This window comes from Rattus rattus, chromosome 2, assembly GCF_011064425.1.
Source record: "Rattus rattus isolate New Zealand chromosome 2, Rrattus_CSIRO_v1, whole genome shotgun sequence".
NCBI classification, from domain to species: Eukaryota; Metazoa; Chordata; class Mammalia; order Rodentia; family Muridae; genus Rattus; species Rattus rattus.
In genome coordinates, this window is record NC_046155.1 from 1991629 (window position 1) to 2007649 (window position 16021).

At 53.9% G+C, this 16021-nt stretch overlaps 1 protein-coding gene and 1 long non-coding RNA gene across 2 annotated transcripts; one reads left to right on the forward strand and one right to left on the reverse strand.

The window, feature by feature from the left end:
- Positions 1 to 1290: 1290 nt before the first annotated feature.
- Map3k11 (mitogen-activated protein kinase kinase kinase 11) lies at positions 1291 to 14707 on the reverse strand. Its single transcript, XM_032891133.1, has 10 exons — positions 13404 to 14707; positions 8965 to 9145; positions 8659 to 8807; positions 8405 to 8580; positions 8062 to 8305; positions 7534 to 7647; positions 6815 to 6950; positions 6646 to 6737; positions 2993 to 3373; positions 1291 to 2152 (listed from the first exon to the last, which is right to left on the reverse strand). The coding sequence occupies exons 1-10, from the start codon at positions 14143 to 14145 to the stop codon at positions 1815 to 1817; spliced, it is 2553 nt and encodes an 850-aa protein (XP_032747024.1). The 5' UTR covers positions 14146 to 14707; the 3' UTR covers positions 1291 to 1814.
- LOC116890730 lies at positions 8514 to 9604 on the forward strand. Its single transcript, XR_004386780.1, has 2 exons — positions 8514 to 8599; positions 9423 to 9604. It is a non-coding gene; the product is annotated as an uncharacterized LOC116890730 (long non-coding RNA).
- Positions 14708 to 16021: the final 1314 nt, after the last annotated feature.

A 16021-nucleotide genomic window follows, 5' to 3' on the forward strand; every position in this document is an offset into this window, starting at 1 on the left:
CACACCTCCTCAGTCACGTATACGTCACTCATTCAGACACCAGGGAGGAAGACAGAGGTTTGTCCTCTCCTGGTGCTCCCACAGGAACCTGCTGACAAACCAGCAGGGAGCGGTCCTCAGGAGGGCAAGCTTCCCAGGGAAACTCTTTGAAGGAAGTAATATTTCAATCCAAGAACGAGCTAGTTATGGCCCTGGAAAGAGGACCTGGGTTTGATTCCTGGCACCTACATGGTGGCTCACAACTGCCTTTGACTCTAGTTCCAGGGCATCTGACAACCTTCCTCTGGCACAAGTGTCCCAGGCACGCTTGTGGTAAAGACATACACGCAAGTCAACCATCTATATGAAAACTATAGGGCCAAGTGTGATGGCGCATGCCCTCAACCCCTGCACTTGGGAGGCTTCAGAAGGGCGAGGTTTCTCTGAGTTCAAGGCTATCCTGGTCTACAAAGCAAGTTCCGAGTCAGTTAGGGCAACAGAGTAAGACCATCTCAAATACAATTCAATAAAAATTTAAAGATAACATCAGGGAAAAGTCAATCATCCGAGGCAGAGAGTAGCCATGAAGGGACCGAGGAGATAGGGCTTTGAGGACAAGCAGACCGAAGATCTCTAGAGGATGCGGTGGCATTCTAGGTGGGACAGTGGCCCTCTGAGCAGAGGGTGGATGAGGCACCGTGGGACTCAGATGGACAGTTGGGGAGAATATGAGGTGAGGGCACTTACACATCCTGTTCGCACCCCGAATGGCTACCTTGTGTAAACTGGGGGACTTCACTCATAAACTGTGGAAGGACACTGCCCTAAGGCACCGAGTGGGAGCCTCAAGGCCAGGTCAAGAACACCAGGGTTGGTCACCATGCTGCCGGTAGTGGGTTCGTTCATATCCAGGGCATGGACTAGAGACAAACCCTTGAGATGTTCCCCAGAGGGCTACAGGTGAAAGATCTACCTGGGGCGGAGGCAACGGGTCCTGGGAAAGATTCCTAGAGATCTTGCAGCTGAGCCCAGAAGACAGGCAGGGCCCACCAGGCAACAGGGAAGAGTGGGGCAAAGCATCACTTGAATGGTGGAAATGGCTCAAATAAAGATGTGGCGTGGACAAGGCCTGGCAGGGGTGAGGAGCTGGCTGGGGTGGGCCCTTAAAGACTGTCCAGTCGGTGGGCTTGGTCCTAGGAGAGGAGTGTGGTACGAGGCATCCTAGCTTTGCCTCGGCCAGTTATCTGCCCATTGTTTTAGGGGCATGAAGACAAGGACACCAGATCACCTCCAGAGAAGTGAGAGACTGTGTTTGGGGAGACAGCTTACAAGTTTATTTGGCTTCATTGGCTCCCCAGGCCAAGGCTCCAACCTTGGCTGGGGCAGTAGAAAGGCACCCAGAGAGCCCCGGCTCCAATAACCTCCAGGGTAGGGGGTCCAGGAACTAGGCCTTGGAGACAGGGGCCACAGTAACAGGACTTGGTCAAAAGTGCTGGTGACACCTGAGGTCGGCCCCTTTCCCCTGGACCCCCTCCCTGCACCACTCCTTGGGGGGCAATTCCCTGAGACAGGCTCTGGTCCTCCTAACCAGCTAGGTACAGTGTCAGGCCCCAGTGGGGCAGGTAAATCAGGGGGACCTACAGTTTGTAGGCATGTGGGGTGTAGCCCACATCCAGTGTGAAGGCTTTCTGTGCAGTGTAGTGTTCCTGACCGCCAAAGGGTCAGGGTCCCTGGGGGAAACCAAGGCAGCCACAGAGGCCTTCCTGGCTCCTCTTCCAGTGTATGCTATGCCTCCTCTGAGGCAGCTGGAGCGCGGGGGGTATGGTCTGGCCCACTCAGGGCCCTGCTTCTGGTGCCCATGGCGCCTGAGCACCCACGTCTTTGGTCTGCGTCCTGCAGTCCTGGGAGCCTCCCCGGAAGGGGTTGGCAGGTGGGGAGTCCCAGAAGGGATCTGAGTCTGGGAATAAGGTCCATGGTGCCCGTCGGGGTGCAGGCTGTGGAGAGGGCAGGGGTGAAGGCCGTGGCCCAGCTGACACAAAGCTCCATGGGTCAATACGGTTACGGAGTGGTGATGGCCGAGGTCGGCTGATGAGGCCCAAAGGTGGTGAGCGAGGGGTTCCAGGGGTGCCAGGAGCAGAGCGTGATATTCCTGGTGGAGGTGAAACAGTTCTTCCTATGGGATATAGAGGGGTGCATGGTTAGGCATCCACTAATTCTTAGATGTCTCTTGGAGGAACTGCCCTGCTCTTGCCTGAGCTTCTAGCATTTCAGTGAGTTATGTGATTGCCTCGTGGGTTCTCTTCATGTCCCAAGATATGTCTGTTCATTCCACAGTTCCAGGGTCAGGTTGTCTTAGCCCTATGTGGGCTTGGCGACTTACTGGCTGCCCCTCTCCATTTGTATGCTCTGTGCTCCTTACATCCCCCATCTCGGCCGCTGAGACGGCTTAGCAGTCACAGGGGCTCACTGCCAAGACTAACAACCTGAGGTACCTGGAACCCGGTGGTGGAAAGTGAGAACTGACTCCTGAAAGCTACCCATATGTGCTCTGTGGCATGTGTGCCACCCACAGTGAACACATAAATGTAAAAATAAATTAATCTCCTCATCCAGCCTTGCGTGGTGGGACCCGCCTGTTATACTGGAACTCGAGATGCTGAGACAGGAGAACTGGGACTTGAGCCCAGCCTGGGCTATACAAGACCTTCTTGCTACAAACAAACAAACAAACAAACAAACAAACAAACAAACAAACTTCATCTAAGAACTGGGCATAAGAATGCTTCCTATACAACTTCTATACAGAATGGTTACAGCACTTTGCCCAATCAATCAATAGGAGTCCATCATTAGGGAGATTTCTGTATTTCACAGATGAACATAGAGCTCTACCAACAGCCACAGAGCCTAAGAATCTAGTTTGGGAACCAGCAGCTGTCTGTGGTCCTGAGTTCCTAGCCATTCCTCCTTTCTCCGATGGCTTCTATCTCCCCATCAGTCTTACATCACTCACCACGTGTCTCTTCCCGCCGAGGGCTCTTGGCTGATGGCTGGCCAGAGGAAACACCTAGGTCCAGCAATAAGGGTGCAGGGGTGAGTGGTCCACGGGCATCAGGTGTTGCTTGTGAGAGGTGGATGAGCGGGGTGGAGGGCAGGTCAGGTGGGCAGGGTGAGGGCATCTGTGCAGGGGGTGGTGCTGTCGGGGACTCTCCACGTTCACGGCTCAGGCCCCCTGGAGGCTGCAGGTCTCGGCCAAGGCCTAGGGAAGCCAGCAGAGCGGTCCCCCGGAGCAATGCACGTTGGATCAGTTTAGGCGTCCCAGAGCTATTGCCCCGTTCTGTGGGCCCAGACCGCCGTGGCTCCTCTGGCTCAGGGCTAGGCCTTGGAGGATTACCTGTGAGTATCAGTGACACAGGTTAGAGTGAAGCTAGCCCGCCTGCCAGGTGAGCATCCTGGGTGGCTTAGAACAAGAACTGAGCTCTGCTTCCCAACGCTGTCTTCTCCAGCTCTACCTGTAAAGCAGCCCTTCCTCGTCTGCTGAACCTTTCCATCACACACATCTGCCAAACAGAAGGGATCTGGGGCAGGGGCAGCTATCAGGAGCAAAGCCTGGCAGTAGCTGCTGTAGAAGACAGTCCTCCGAGCAGAGCAGTCCACTTCCTGGGAGTAGCTGTAACTTCTTCCAAGAGACCCTCCCTCATCAGGCCTGTCCGTGGTCCTATGGAGGAGGGTCTGGGGAGGCTCCTTGGGCCTTCACCTGACGTTCTTAGGTGCTCTCTTCTGTACCCCCCAGCCAACTGTCCTGACAGTCCTTCACTGTATCCCTTCAAAGCCCTTCCTGCTCTAATCCCTTCTGCCCTGCCCTTCCTCCTGCCAGGCACCCAGCTGTCAAGTCTGGAGTTCTGGGTTGGCTGGAGAAAGACACAGAAGGCTGGGGAATGTGATATTCTGCTGTGAACAGGATTTAGCCTGGAGCTCTGTGGGCTCAGGAGCCCTCTTGTTAAAAAAATAATTTATTTGTATGAATATTTTTGCCTCCATGTGTGTCTGCATACTACCACACAGGCCCAGTGCTTACAAAGGTCAAAGAGGGCATGGATTCCCTAGAACAAATTATTAATAAAAATGTAAAAGAGAATCTAAAAGTATTAAAATAAGCAAGAGAAAAATGACAGAAGAAAGTGAGATTGGAGACTGGAACCTAATAGGGTGGGTGGCAGTTCCTGAAGTCAGTTCTGAGGTCCTTAAAGTTAAGTGACTTGGGTTGGGGATTTGGCTCAGTAGTAGAGTGCTTGCCTAGCAAGTGCAAGGCCCTGGGTTCGATCCCCAGCTCCGGAAAAAAAAAAAAAAAGTTAAGTGACTTGTCCACAGTAACATATCTAGAATTTAAAGTTGCCTCTAAGGTTCCTGAATGTCTGAGTTAGCGACCCTGCTGGTGAGGAGATGATGATTGTATGAGAGGCTTGACCTGGAGATGAAGCAAACTTGCTTCCACAGTGCTCTGGGTTGGTGAGTGGCTCCTGGCAATACCCTTCAAGGCAATTTTCTGTCAGTGCAGGCTGACTGCAGACTGCCTAAGAGCAATCACAGTGATCAGGTTCTCAAGGGCCAGAACCTCTATCTAGGGATAAGGTGAGTAAAATCCTTGATAGTGATCTCTGCATCCTCTGTGTGACCCCATTCCTTGACTCTGCCAGCTTCCTGGCTGTGGTATTCGGAAGGCTGAGGTCATGCATCATCATAGACCCAGACGGCAGCATGAGTGCAGGCTTGGGCTAGGGAGCCACAGCTTGCTCAGCACCTAGGCTGGGCTGATGGCACCATCAAGATGAGGGAGAGCAGTATGGGGTCTACGTCTTGTGTCTCTTTTTCTGGGACCTCAGAGGGCCCGGCAGGACACAGTCGAGGATTGATCTGATCTACACCTGGGTTCTAGGCCCTCAGATTCTCCTTTGGTCCTTCTGACCTGGTACATTTGAGAACAAATGCAATCCCCTTGGTCTTCCAGCTTTCAGTTCAGCCCTCATACAACAGCCAATGGTGGGCTATAACTGCTGGAGCAAAACATGTGGGAACTGGAGAGATGGCTCAGTGGTTAAGAACACTGGCTGTTCTTCCAGAGGACCTGGGTTCAGTTCCTGGCACTCACATGGTGGCTCACAGGCATCTATAATTTCAGTTCCAGGGATGTGATGCCCTCTTCTGGTTTTCCCAGGCAATGCACCCACACAGTGTTCAAACACATTCAGAGTAAATATATATACATATAAAATAAAACAATAATTAAAAAATTCTTAGTCCTGGGTTCGGTCCCCAGCCCCGAAAAAAAGAAAAAAGAAAAAAAAAATTCTTAGTAAAGGGCCTGCCTCTGGATTAGATCAACCCTGGTTCAAATCCTGTTCTGCCACTTAAGTGAACTACTTAACTTCTCTGTACCTCAGTCTTCTCCTCTGTAAAAAGGAGCCAATGATGACATCTACTTGGCAGGTAGGAGAAGGCAATAAATATTAGCTACAATTATTACAGAAAAGGGCGGATGGAGGTGACGGCTATGTGTGTGGGTGCTGAACCGGCACGGCTAAACCGTTTGGTGAACAGGGCTCTAGCCTAAGAGCCATTAAAGTAGGCTCTAGGCCATGCTTCCCAACCTTCCTAACACTGATGCTTTAGTATAATTCCTCATGTGGTGACCCACAATCCTAAAATTATCCATTGCTACTCTGTACCTATAACTTTGCTCCTGATATGAGTCATCATGTAAATGTCTGTGTTTTCCAATGGTTTGAGGTGACCCCTGTGAGAAGGTCACTTGACCCCCAAAGGGGTCGTGACCCACAGGTTGAGAAGCACTGGCCTAGGGTCTACATCCTGCTGTGTGCAGAAGGTGGGGCTGGGACCCCCTGAGGAGGGTCCCTAGGTTGGTACAGGATCCCCCAGACAAACCACAACTTTGACTCTGTGGAGACTGGGTAGCACTGAGCTGAGCTGAGCCCTCATCCTGCTGGTGTTGGAGCCCGACTTAGCTTTGTAAATAGTTTGTTTAGAAGGAAAGCTTCCTAGGAAGCCCACAGAGAATGTAGAAACCACATCATCTGTGGTTAGAGTCCTTAGCTGGGGTGAGGAAGCTTATTCCCCTCTTTTAGCCTCAATTTCTTTACCTAAAATGGGGAGAACAATGGCTCCTCGCTCAGGGGTCAGACATGTTGTCTCCCTCCTGGTGAGGCTGTTACCACTGCAGAGAACAGAACCGCCCTGGACGTCCCCAGATGCAGATGAGGGTCCTGGCTCTTCCTGTCTCCTTCTCCTCCTTTCCACCCAGCAGCTCCCCAGAAGGGACTGGGAAAAGCACTGTGGAAGCTTCTGGGTACCAGTGGAAGAAACCACTCCCTGTTTCTTGTCCTTTCCAGAGTCTGTTGAGGGTACAGTGCTGCCCAGGGCCCTAAAAGTCCTAACAGGAGGACTAGTCTCTAGAAGCCCTGAGGCCTCAGGTAAGTCCACTTCTGCGGGCCTGGTGACCTGGGTTCTAGGTCTGGTTCTGTGCAATCTCAGCGTTAGTTTCCTTGTCTTGAGTTCATAAGGCATTTCTGCTGCTGGCTCAAAGTCTATCCTGGTGCCCTCAGAAAGAATTCAGCAAGATCTGATGGGAGAACAAAATTCCTTACTCACCGTTGAGTGCTGGGGGAGTAGAAGGAGACCCTAGTGGGGATGAGTCATCTGAATCTAGGTACCACGTGGCTTCATCCATGCGGGACCTTCTCCTGGAGAGGGGACATGCTTGTGAGTCTTAGGGCTCTAAAGAGTAGAGTGACAGGGTGTGGAGCACTGAGGTACTTACCTCCCATTCTGGGCCTCCCCAGGCTTGGGGGAACTGGGACCCCAGGCCCAGCAAGCACGCCTCTCTCCATTGCTTGAATCGTCAAGACGTCTAGGGGACTGGCGACCCCAAGTCTGGCCTGATTCTGCAGGTTCCACTGTAAGGGAATGCCACAGCTCAGAGTTCATTCTTGTCCTCCTGTATCCTAGCAGCTAGGATGGGTGGGGTGGGCTGGGCTAGCAATGAGGAAGTCTGAGGAATATTTGCTCTGCCTCTTACTGACCATGTGACAAATTACTCTTTTCACATTTCTCACTGATAATTCACCAGTATCATAATTCTCACTAGTAATCCACTAGAATTATTGAATTAATATTTGCAAAGCATTCAGGAAAATAAAGAATATATGATCAAGTGTAGTGGCACAGGTCTTTAATCCTAGCATTTAGGTAGATCTCTGAGCTCCAAGCTGGCCAAGGCTACAAAGTTAAGACACCTGTCTCAAAAATGAAACAAAAACCCCAAAAGCATGATATGATACAATTACCTGAGGAGAGAGGGAATTGTTTTTGGAGGGAACTTAAAGGTAAACGTCAGGATAAAGGGGAGGAAGGCCTGGAAGCAGAGTATAGCGAGGGAATAGTATATAGTAACTGGGTATAGTGAGGGAAGGCAGATACATCTCTAGACATCAGGGAGTTTTAGGGGTTGTGGGGAAGGCAAGGCAGATCGTTTCTTACACTGGATAGCTCGGAACCGAGGGAAGGTGGGCGAGTCTCCAGCCCCAACCTCGAACACATTTCTCCTCCGGTCAAGGCCTGGAGAGGCCTGCACAGTGATGCGGTGTTTGAAGTCTGGAATTTGGGAAAGGAAAGGTTTTAAGGACGCACCCTTAGGAGGCTCCCAGACCTCTCCCACAGTGGCAATAGTAGTTGTGTCCTTGGGGGTGCTTCACTACATTCCAGTCTTCAGGCTTTCAGTAAAGAGAGCCTAGTGGTTGGCCCCCATTACCAGCACTAACTGGTGGAGAAATTAGTTTACTGTCTGGGCAGGCCGGCCCCACCCTCTAGTCCTCAGCACCACTGGCAGCCCGACATGCAAATATCCGTCAAGACCCGCCCAGAGACCGAAAAGAAAATCCCAGCCCAAAAGTAAACCCCTCCTTATTCCAGCTGGTCAGGCTCCAAAAGCCTTTACCAGCATACAGGCTTGATCACACGCCAACAGCCAATGGCAGAGAGGCGTCCTGCTGGAGCCCCGCCCCTTACCCAGGGGCATGCTGATGCGTTCTCCGCCATCCCTCGCTCGGAGCTTGCTCCGCTTGAAGGTGCCGCGTCGGCGGCGCACGTGTGGCCGTTCTCGGTCCACCTGCTGCAGCAGCAGTGTCAGCTCGCGCTCGAACACCTCCAGTTCCCACTGCGCCAGCAGGTGCTCGCGCCGTCGCAGCTGCTCTGCCTGGGACCGCTGCTCGCGTGCTGCGCGCGTCAGTTCCTCCTCGCGGCTCAGTAGTTCCTAAGCTCCGGAGCAGCGAAGGAGGTGGAGTTAACTAGGCATTGACCCAGACTCCCCACCTTATTCTCTACCCCACCTTGTGTCTTCCATTCTTCCCACCTTTTCCTTGGCCCGCAGCTCATCAAAAAGGCCCTGGATCTCGCGTTTCCAGCCCTCCTGCATGGAATGGAAGGAGTCCCGTGGCATCTCCCTCAGCACCTGAGCCTCTAGAGCTTCCAACTGCTGCAGGATGGAGGCGAAGTCGGGCCTGCGGTGGGGGTCCTGTGCCCAGCAGTCTAATGGGGCAGGAAACAGGTATTTGTGTCTGGGCCCAGGGAGTTCTGCCCCTCACCTCTCCAGCCCTATCCTCTTACCAGCCATGAGTTGTGCGAAGGGCTCAGGGCAAGTGGATGGGATGGGTAATGTTAACTTGTTTACAGCCACACCATAGGCTACCGCAAGACAGTCGATACCACGGTAGGGTACCTCCCCAGTCAGCAGTTCCCACAGCAGCACCCCAAAGCTGTAGGGGACACAAGAGATTTATATGTTCAACTCAAAGCATGGAGGAATTAAATGGTTTGGGGTCCTGCCTTCAGCCTGTCTGGCCACCCCGGTCTTAAGCACCCCTTCTCAACCCTCTGTAGCCCCACACTGTTCAGTCCCAACCCAGGCTTTACCTCCAGACATCGCTGCCCTTGGAGAAGGTAGATGCCTTGATAACCTCAGGAGCCATCCAAGCATAGGTCCCCGCAGCACTCATCTGTGTGGTTTTGTGCCACTCTCGGGCGAGGCCAAAGTCAGTAATCTTTAGGGTCTTGTGCTCCATGTCGTCACCTTCAATGGGCTGCAGCAGCAGAACTGGGGAAGAAGTGGAGCAGGATTGTGGGGGTGGAAAGGAGAGGTAATGGGGCTGGGAGAAGAGCCCGGAGGTGCATCTGACAGACATCCTGGCCAGATACTGAGTACACAGAGGTGGCTGCTGAGGACCCTGCCTTGAGAAGTCCCAGCTGGGGATGGGGTGGGGGCTTAACTACTCAAGTACCAACTGGCACACATTTACTGGCAAGAGATTACTACGTTGCTGCCCCTCGAGCACTAGAGGCCAAATTTTTACACTTAGTTCTAACTAAAACAGATGAACTAAACCAAATGAAACAAACGAGTGAATGCATGAATCGTCAACATCGTCTCACAGATGAGGAAACAGCAGGGAAACAGTCATGGTCACAGCAAACATTCTCTTAGCCTGTGGCTCCAGAGCTGATGTTCTAGCTCTTTCCTAACACTGAATGGAATAAAAACTGTGTTGTGGTGGTTTTCAGTGTTGGCTCTGCTTTCAAGAGAAACCCAAGCCAGGCTTGATGGCACATTCCTTTAATCCCAGCACTCAGGAGGCAGAGGCGGGTGGATCTCTAAGAGTCCAAGGTTCAAGTCCAGTTCCATCTACAAATGGATTCTAGGACAGCCAGGACTACACAGAGAAACTCTGTCTCAAAACACACACATGCATGCATGCATGGAGAGAGAGAGAGAGAGAGAGAGAGAGAGAGAGAGAGAGAGAGAGAGAGAGAGGAAGAAGGAGAAGGAGGAGAAGAAGAGGAGAGAGACTCCTGTGTTAGAACTTAGGCTAGGGAATAGGGGAACAGGCGGGAAGCCCTTATGAGCACACAAGGTCTCCTGGAGGTCACAGCACTGTGAGTAACACAGACTTTCACCTCAGAAGACTTCGGAAGATGTCTACAGCGGGAGTTGGGTGTGAAGAGAGAGGAAGAGTGAAAGCTCTGGTTGGCAGGCAGGAGTGTTTAGCTTTGACAAGAAGAACATCTTAGAACTCTCTTGTCAGGATAAAAACAGTTCAGATGAGAAGCTCAGCGCAGCAGAGGACAAAGTCAGAATCATCAAGGGTCCATCTGTAGTGAGCAGTGCCTTCTGTTTTGAACAAGTGGCAAGCACACCCCCCAGCCCTCTTACACAGGTATCAGTCGGGGCTGCAATGGGACAGGATAGGTATTGAGCATGAGGAAGAGGGGGAGGGCACCTATGTGGCCAGGTGAGCTAGGGAGGGCTTCTTGGAGGAGGAGTCACACCAGGCTTTTATCTTTGAAGGCCTGAAGCCAGAACCCATTTCTGCTGATGGTCAAGCCCTGCAGTTTCACGGGTGATTTGGCATTAGTGCCCAACCCCTACCCACACCCTCCATTCCCAGGGCCTCTTCTGCTTGACTCTTTTCCCTTGAGGGCCCCTCCCACTCTCAGCTGCTTCAACTCTGGTGCTCTTCAGAGCTCAGACTCCATCACCTCTGGGCCGCCTCTGTCTACTCCAAGCTCCAGCCCCCTCTAGGCAAGACAGCAGGGGCATGCCCTACCTACTATCAACATGCGGCATGGCTTTTCTTACACCCCCACTCCTGGCAGACTTCCTTTCACTATCTCCTGGGTCAGAGAATGGTGCTGAACCCCACCCGCCCCTCTTCTGCACTGCCTCAGACAAGGCAGAAGATGACAACAAATGCAGCTCACGGGGTTGTGGAGGAGTCTGAGGCCAGTCAGACCACTGAAAAGCCTTTAACCTGGGGCCTGACATGTGGCAGAACTGTTCTCAGTGCCTTTCAGCCTAGAGATCCTGAGCTCACGTCTGTCAGAGCCCACTCTTGCTCTCCACCCTTAATCCTAACTTCCGCCCTCCAGCCCTAGGTCAGCCTGCCAAAGGCGGCAGGGACCCGTTGTGTTGTTAGGCCTGTGCAAGCTCATCTCAGGAGGAACCCCAACAGGCTGGGGCAGGAAGGAGGACAGCACAGGTTCTCTCTGGAGCCAGGACCCACCCTCCACTGAGGACCTCTTACTGCCTCTAGCCTGGTCTCTAGCACACATGGGTGCCCACAGACAGGCAGCGCACATTCTGCATCATATTCTTAGGCAGGGAGCCAACCTGCCTCTTTTTTGGTTGTGGAATTTTAATGGTGAAGAGGCAGCCATTCAGCGCCCCAGGACTTTATCAATAGCTGTCCTGCAATCTCCCGTCTGCACTCTGGTTTTGCCAAGCACCTCACCTCTGCACCCTCAGATGTCCCTCCAAGTTGTTTTGCATCCTGCCTGGGTCCTCAATTCTCAAAACCTAAGTTGTTTGATGTTTGATGGAGATCTTGGGCATGGGAGGTCAGGGGCCACTCAGACGCTAGAGAGCCCAAAACTTGGGGAAGCCTCATGGTCCTCTCCTTACTGTCCCCTCACCCCCTTCTGGCCTTTGTCAGGCTACGGACAGCCTGGCCAGCTCACACCTCTTCCGCTTCCCTCTCATGGTCCCTACTTCTCCTTTCTAGGAGGCCTGGGCCAACTTGTGTGGGGGGGTGTTCTTTGGGGGCAAATTGGGGGAGGTCAGGTCCAGGCCGGGCTGGCTGGTCAGTCCTGTGACTCGTGGGCCTGGAGAATTCCCCCCTCTCTCCCAGCCAGGCTTCCTCACAAGGCCCCCATTGTCCAGGAAAATCATGCCATTGTTTCCTGCCTGATTCCCCCCCCCCTCCAAGCTCAGGGACTCCCCCCACCCCAATCCCACAGACAGCAACTCGGGCCTAGGACTGGGTCTGTGAAGTTGGATGCCGGGCTCAGAGGCTGAGGGCACCTTGCCTGCACCACCACCCAGACTCTGAGAAGGAACTAGTGCCTGGTGGGGGGGGGGCACAATCCCTGGCTCCTTCCTCTCCCAAAACCCTTCCACCCCCAGCTCTTTCCTCCCTTGCAGGCAGCTGGGCCAGGGAGGGAACAGGGGCTGGAGCTGGGGCAGGAAGCCAGCCCAGGGGCAGCAGGAAACACAGGAAGCCGTGTGGAGGGTGGGGAGCAGGGGCCTGGACTATTGTTCCATTTTTTTCTGGAAAGAACGGAGGAAAAACAGAAGGCAGGAGCCCCCACCCCCTGGGCCTTCGGGGAATCCCCCCCAGGCTAGTGGAGGGAGCATGTGTGGGGGTCCCTGTATGCCTCGGGCCCAACATTGTGCTCTGTAGATGATAGGCGCGCTCAACTGACAAGGAACTGGGTCTCCCTGGCTCTGCTGCTGTTTTCCTCTGGCCCTGCTTTACAGTGAGCCAAGGCCAAGAGGCTCAAAATGTCTATGCTGATGCCCCTAAGAATCTCTATACTCTTCTCCAGTCATGCCACAGAGGACCACTTCCTCTACGTTTCCTACTGTGCCCAGCCTGTACCCTCTGTTCCAGCAGACCCAGGTCCTGGTGTCCCCACATTGCTGGACTCTGCCTCTGAGCCTGCACTGTGGTCAGGCCCTGCCCAGACACCCATCCAACCAAGTTCTTCACTAAATGACGCCTGTTTTGGTATGGCTTGAAGCCTGCCCACTTGAGGAAGCCGTCTGAACCTGTCACCAATTTTTCCTGGGCCTATGACAGCAGCAAACGGGAGTCCAAGATAGTGAGCGATGGAGTCTCCCTTCACTAGGCTTCCTAGCCCTACTGCCAGAAAATATTTACATCCCTGGCTGGGAGACCCACTGCTTGCTGGGCACCCAGTGTCAGGGCTCTGGAAGGTCCTTGAGCTGCTCTGGCCTCACTGTTCCTGTTCTAGAAGGCTGAAATTGAGGTTCTGAGTTAAGTAGGCATCTGGAGAACATGTAGTCAGGAAAGAGTGGGATGGACCAGCCTTGATCTCCAAGCAGGGAGGAGGGTCTTCCCTTCTGAGATCTCTGTTCTGAAGGAGCTGCCTATGGGGAGGGAGAGCCGCAACACCATGTTTATACATTTCAGGGAAGGGGAAGACCTGAGAAGCAGCTTCCAGGAGTCTTCCCTGAGGTGGTGACCATGGGTAGGCAGGATGCTGAAGGCCCTGAGAGAGCTCAGTTTTTAAAACTTGTTGAAACTTCAGCTAAATGCTGGGACAAAGAACTTCGAAGACAGAGGCAGAACTCTGCCAGGTCCTTGGGATTCTTGCTTTGGGGTCACTGATAGGTCACAGGTAGTTCCTAGATATCTAATACTCCTCTAGGGAAGGAGCTCTTGATTCCAGCATCTCCCTAACTAGGCTTCCCGGAGATAGGAGATGTGTGCACCTGGGCCTTGGCTGAGCAGTGCTCCTGGCCTCCCCATTCCCATTTCATGCCCCTTGAAACTCACTGTTGTTGGACTTCAGGTCTCGGTGTATCACAGGCACTAGAGCCTCACAGTGCAGGTAGTGCATCCCTCGGGCAATCTGCACAGCCCAGTTGACCAGCACATGAGGGGGCACACGCCGACCAGCCAGGGCACGGCTAAGAGGCCCACCAGCTGCATACTCCATCACCAGGCATAGGTTTGGCTCCTCCAGGCACACAGCTTTGAGGGCAATGATGTTGGGATGTGCCAGCATGGCAAAAAGCCGGGCCTCCTGTCGAACACTCTCAGCTGTTACACTGATGTCCTCATCAGGATCCTGTCGAGCTGCTTTCACAGCCACCAGCTCCCCTCGCCAGCTGCCACGGTAGACCTTGCCGAAGCCACCGATGCCGATCACCTCCTCCAGACGCAGCTCCTGGAAGCTGGCCACCTCACAGGGGGGTGGGCCTCCACCCCGAGATACATAGTTGGATGGAAAAATGCCCACCTGGCCACCCACCTGGCCCGCCCACCAGCCCTCATCTCCTGAGATGGCTGCATCCCTGGACAGCACCTCCACACGGTCGCCCTTCCTCAGGGCTAGTTCGTCCTGCCCATTGGGCTCATAGTCGAACAGGGCTGTCCAGACAGGGTTGGCATAAGCTGCTGTTGCCTTCGGGGACCCCTCTGGCCGGACTCCACCAGTACCCCCGCCGCCCCCACTGCCACTGCCGTTCCATGACCCCAGCGGGCTCTTGAGGAAGAGGTTCTTCAAGGGCTCCATGGCAGGGAGCCGGCGTTGGAATGTGTGGGGAACCTTCTTCGGGTGCCCGTGGTATCCACCCCCGGTGGCTTGTGAGGCCCTAGTGCCGGAACCTGGGCATCCGGGCCCTGGCCCTCAGCCCCAGACCCACGCCTCTCTGGGGAGCCAGGAGTGTCGCCTCCCGGCCCCCCGCATCTCGGGCTTCTGGAGGAGGGCACGGAGGGCAGTGTGGTCAGGCTGGAGGGGTGGGGCCCATTGGCCTCCGGCGCCTCACCATGGCTGAATTGGAGCGGCAGTGAGTCCCTCGGTCCCGAAGTAGTCCTGGGAACCTGGCTCTAGCGCCCGCCTACTGTAAGGTGGGGCCTGCCAGGGTCGGCGCCTGGACTCTGGTTGTTGTCTTGAGGTACAAGAGGTAAGAGAAAGTCTCCAATAGAGCCGAAGCTACCTCTTCTCGGGCTAGTGCCTTTGGCCCCGACAGCTCCGACCCCGTTCCCTTCTTCCTCCTCCCTTTGTACTTTGGCCCCGGGGGCGGGAGGCAGAGGTGGAGGGTGGAGTTTCACTTTTTTCCGCTCTTCTCCCTCCTGCAGGAAACAGCATCAGATGACGCGAGCGGGTTGCACCGCTCCCCTCCCGGAGGCTCCCGGCAGCTGTGCCCGGGAGTTCCCGGGGAGGTTGGCCAAGAGAGGTAGAAGGCGGGCAAGGTAGGTCCTCCTGCCTCTCCAGCCCCCAAACACACCATCACAACTCTAAGAAAAGCCTTACGTTAGGAGCTCCGCTGCTCAGGGTCGAAGTGGATCTCTGCAAAGACAGATAAGAATCCTTGTGTCTGAATCCTCAGCAAAATCACCCTTGTGATTGCGCCCAAACCCAAATCTGGTCTTGGCTACGAAGTTGCAGAACTCTTTAAGCTTCGTTCTTTTCATATATGAAATAACAAGATACCCCGCTTTTCAATGCTAGAGGGGGAGGTGAATAGGGAAGTTTGGAACTTCAGACTTGGCTTACACCTTAAGCTCTTGGAACCATTTAAAATTATCTTCCTTTCACCTGAGAGGCAATCCACTTTTTCGTGTCCTTTCCCCAAGAGGCAAAAACCTGACACTGTTGTTCAGAACTTTGCCTGGGATTCGATTCAGAGTTGAAGGGCCTTCAAGAACTTCGTTAGTTTATCACTTGTCTTGTGTCGGTCACTTTAAGCATGCCGATATCATCCTGTTCGACTACTCAAGTCTGATTAGGATCCTTCTCTCCATCGTCTAAGCTCTGACCCGGAAGTAGAGGCGTAAGTCAAGCGACGACTTGACTTACGGTCAACCAGTAGGAGAGGCGGCCCAAGTTAGAGGTGTGACCCGGTAACGCAAACTGGAAGTAGCCTTGAGGAGTTCCAGCCTCCTACTTTTCTCCGCCTCCTGTAACGCATTGGAAAAGCTTTGCGCCAATCATTAAGTCGTTACCCAATGGCGACTCATCCGGGCATGCGCATGAGCCAAATCCCGTCCCATTTTTTTTTTTTTTTTTTTTTGGACTCTCTAGAATTTGACTGCGCGGGCGCCAAGACATCTCCGCATCCCGTCTTTTCGCTACTTCTCTGCGCTTGCGCATTTTTGCCACTAGGTTTTTCCTTTCCGGGTCCCAACAGGTTCTAACGGGCGCATGCGCCAGTGCAGGCTGGCAGCTCGCGGCTCCTTCTTCCGGCCTCCCCTTTGCGCCGGCACCGGTAGAAGCGGGGCGAACGCAGAACCCCAAGCTTGTGACCTGCGACCCCGGAAGTGGACCTCAGGGTCCCAAGGCTTTCTCCGGTCCGGAGCCAAGGGACCCATCACTGGCACTCCGAGAGCACCTATTCCACGCCCACCTCTGGATGCCGCCGACGGGTGCCCAGCCCGTGCCCTGCGCC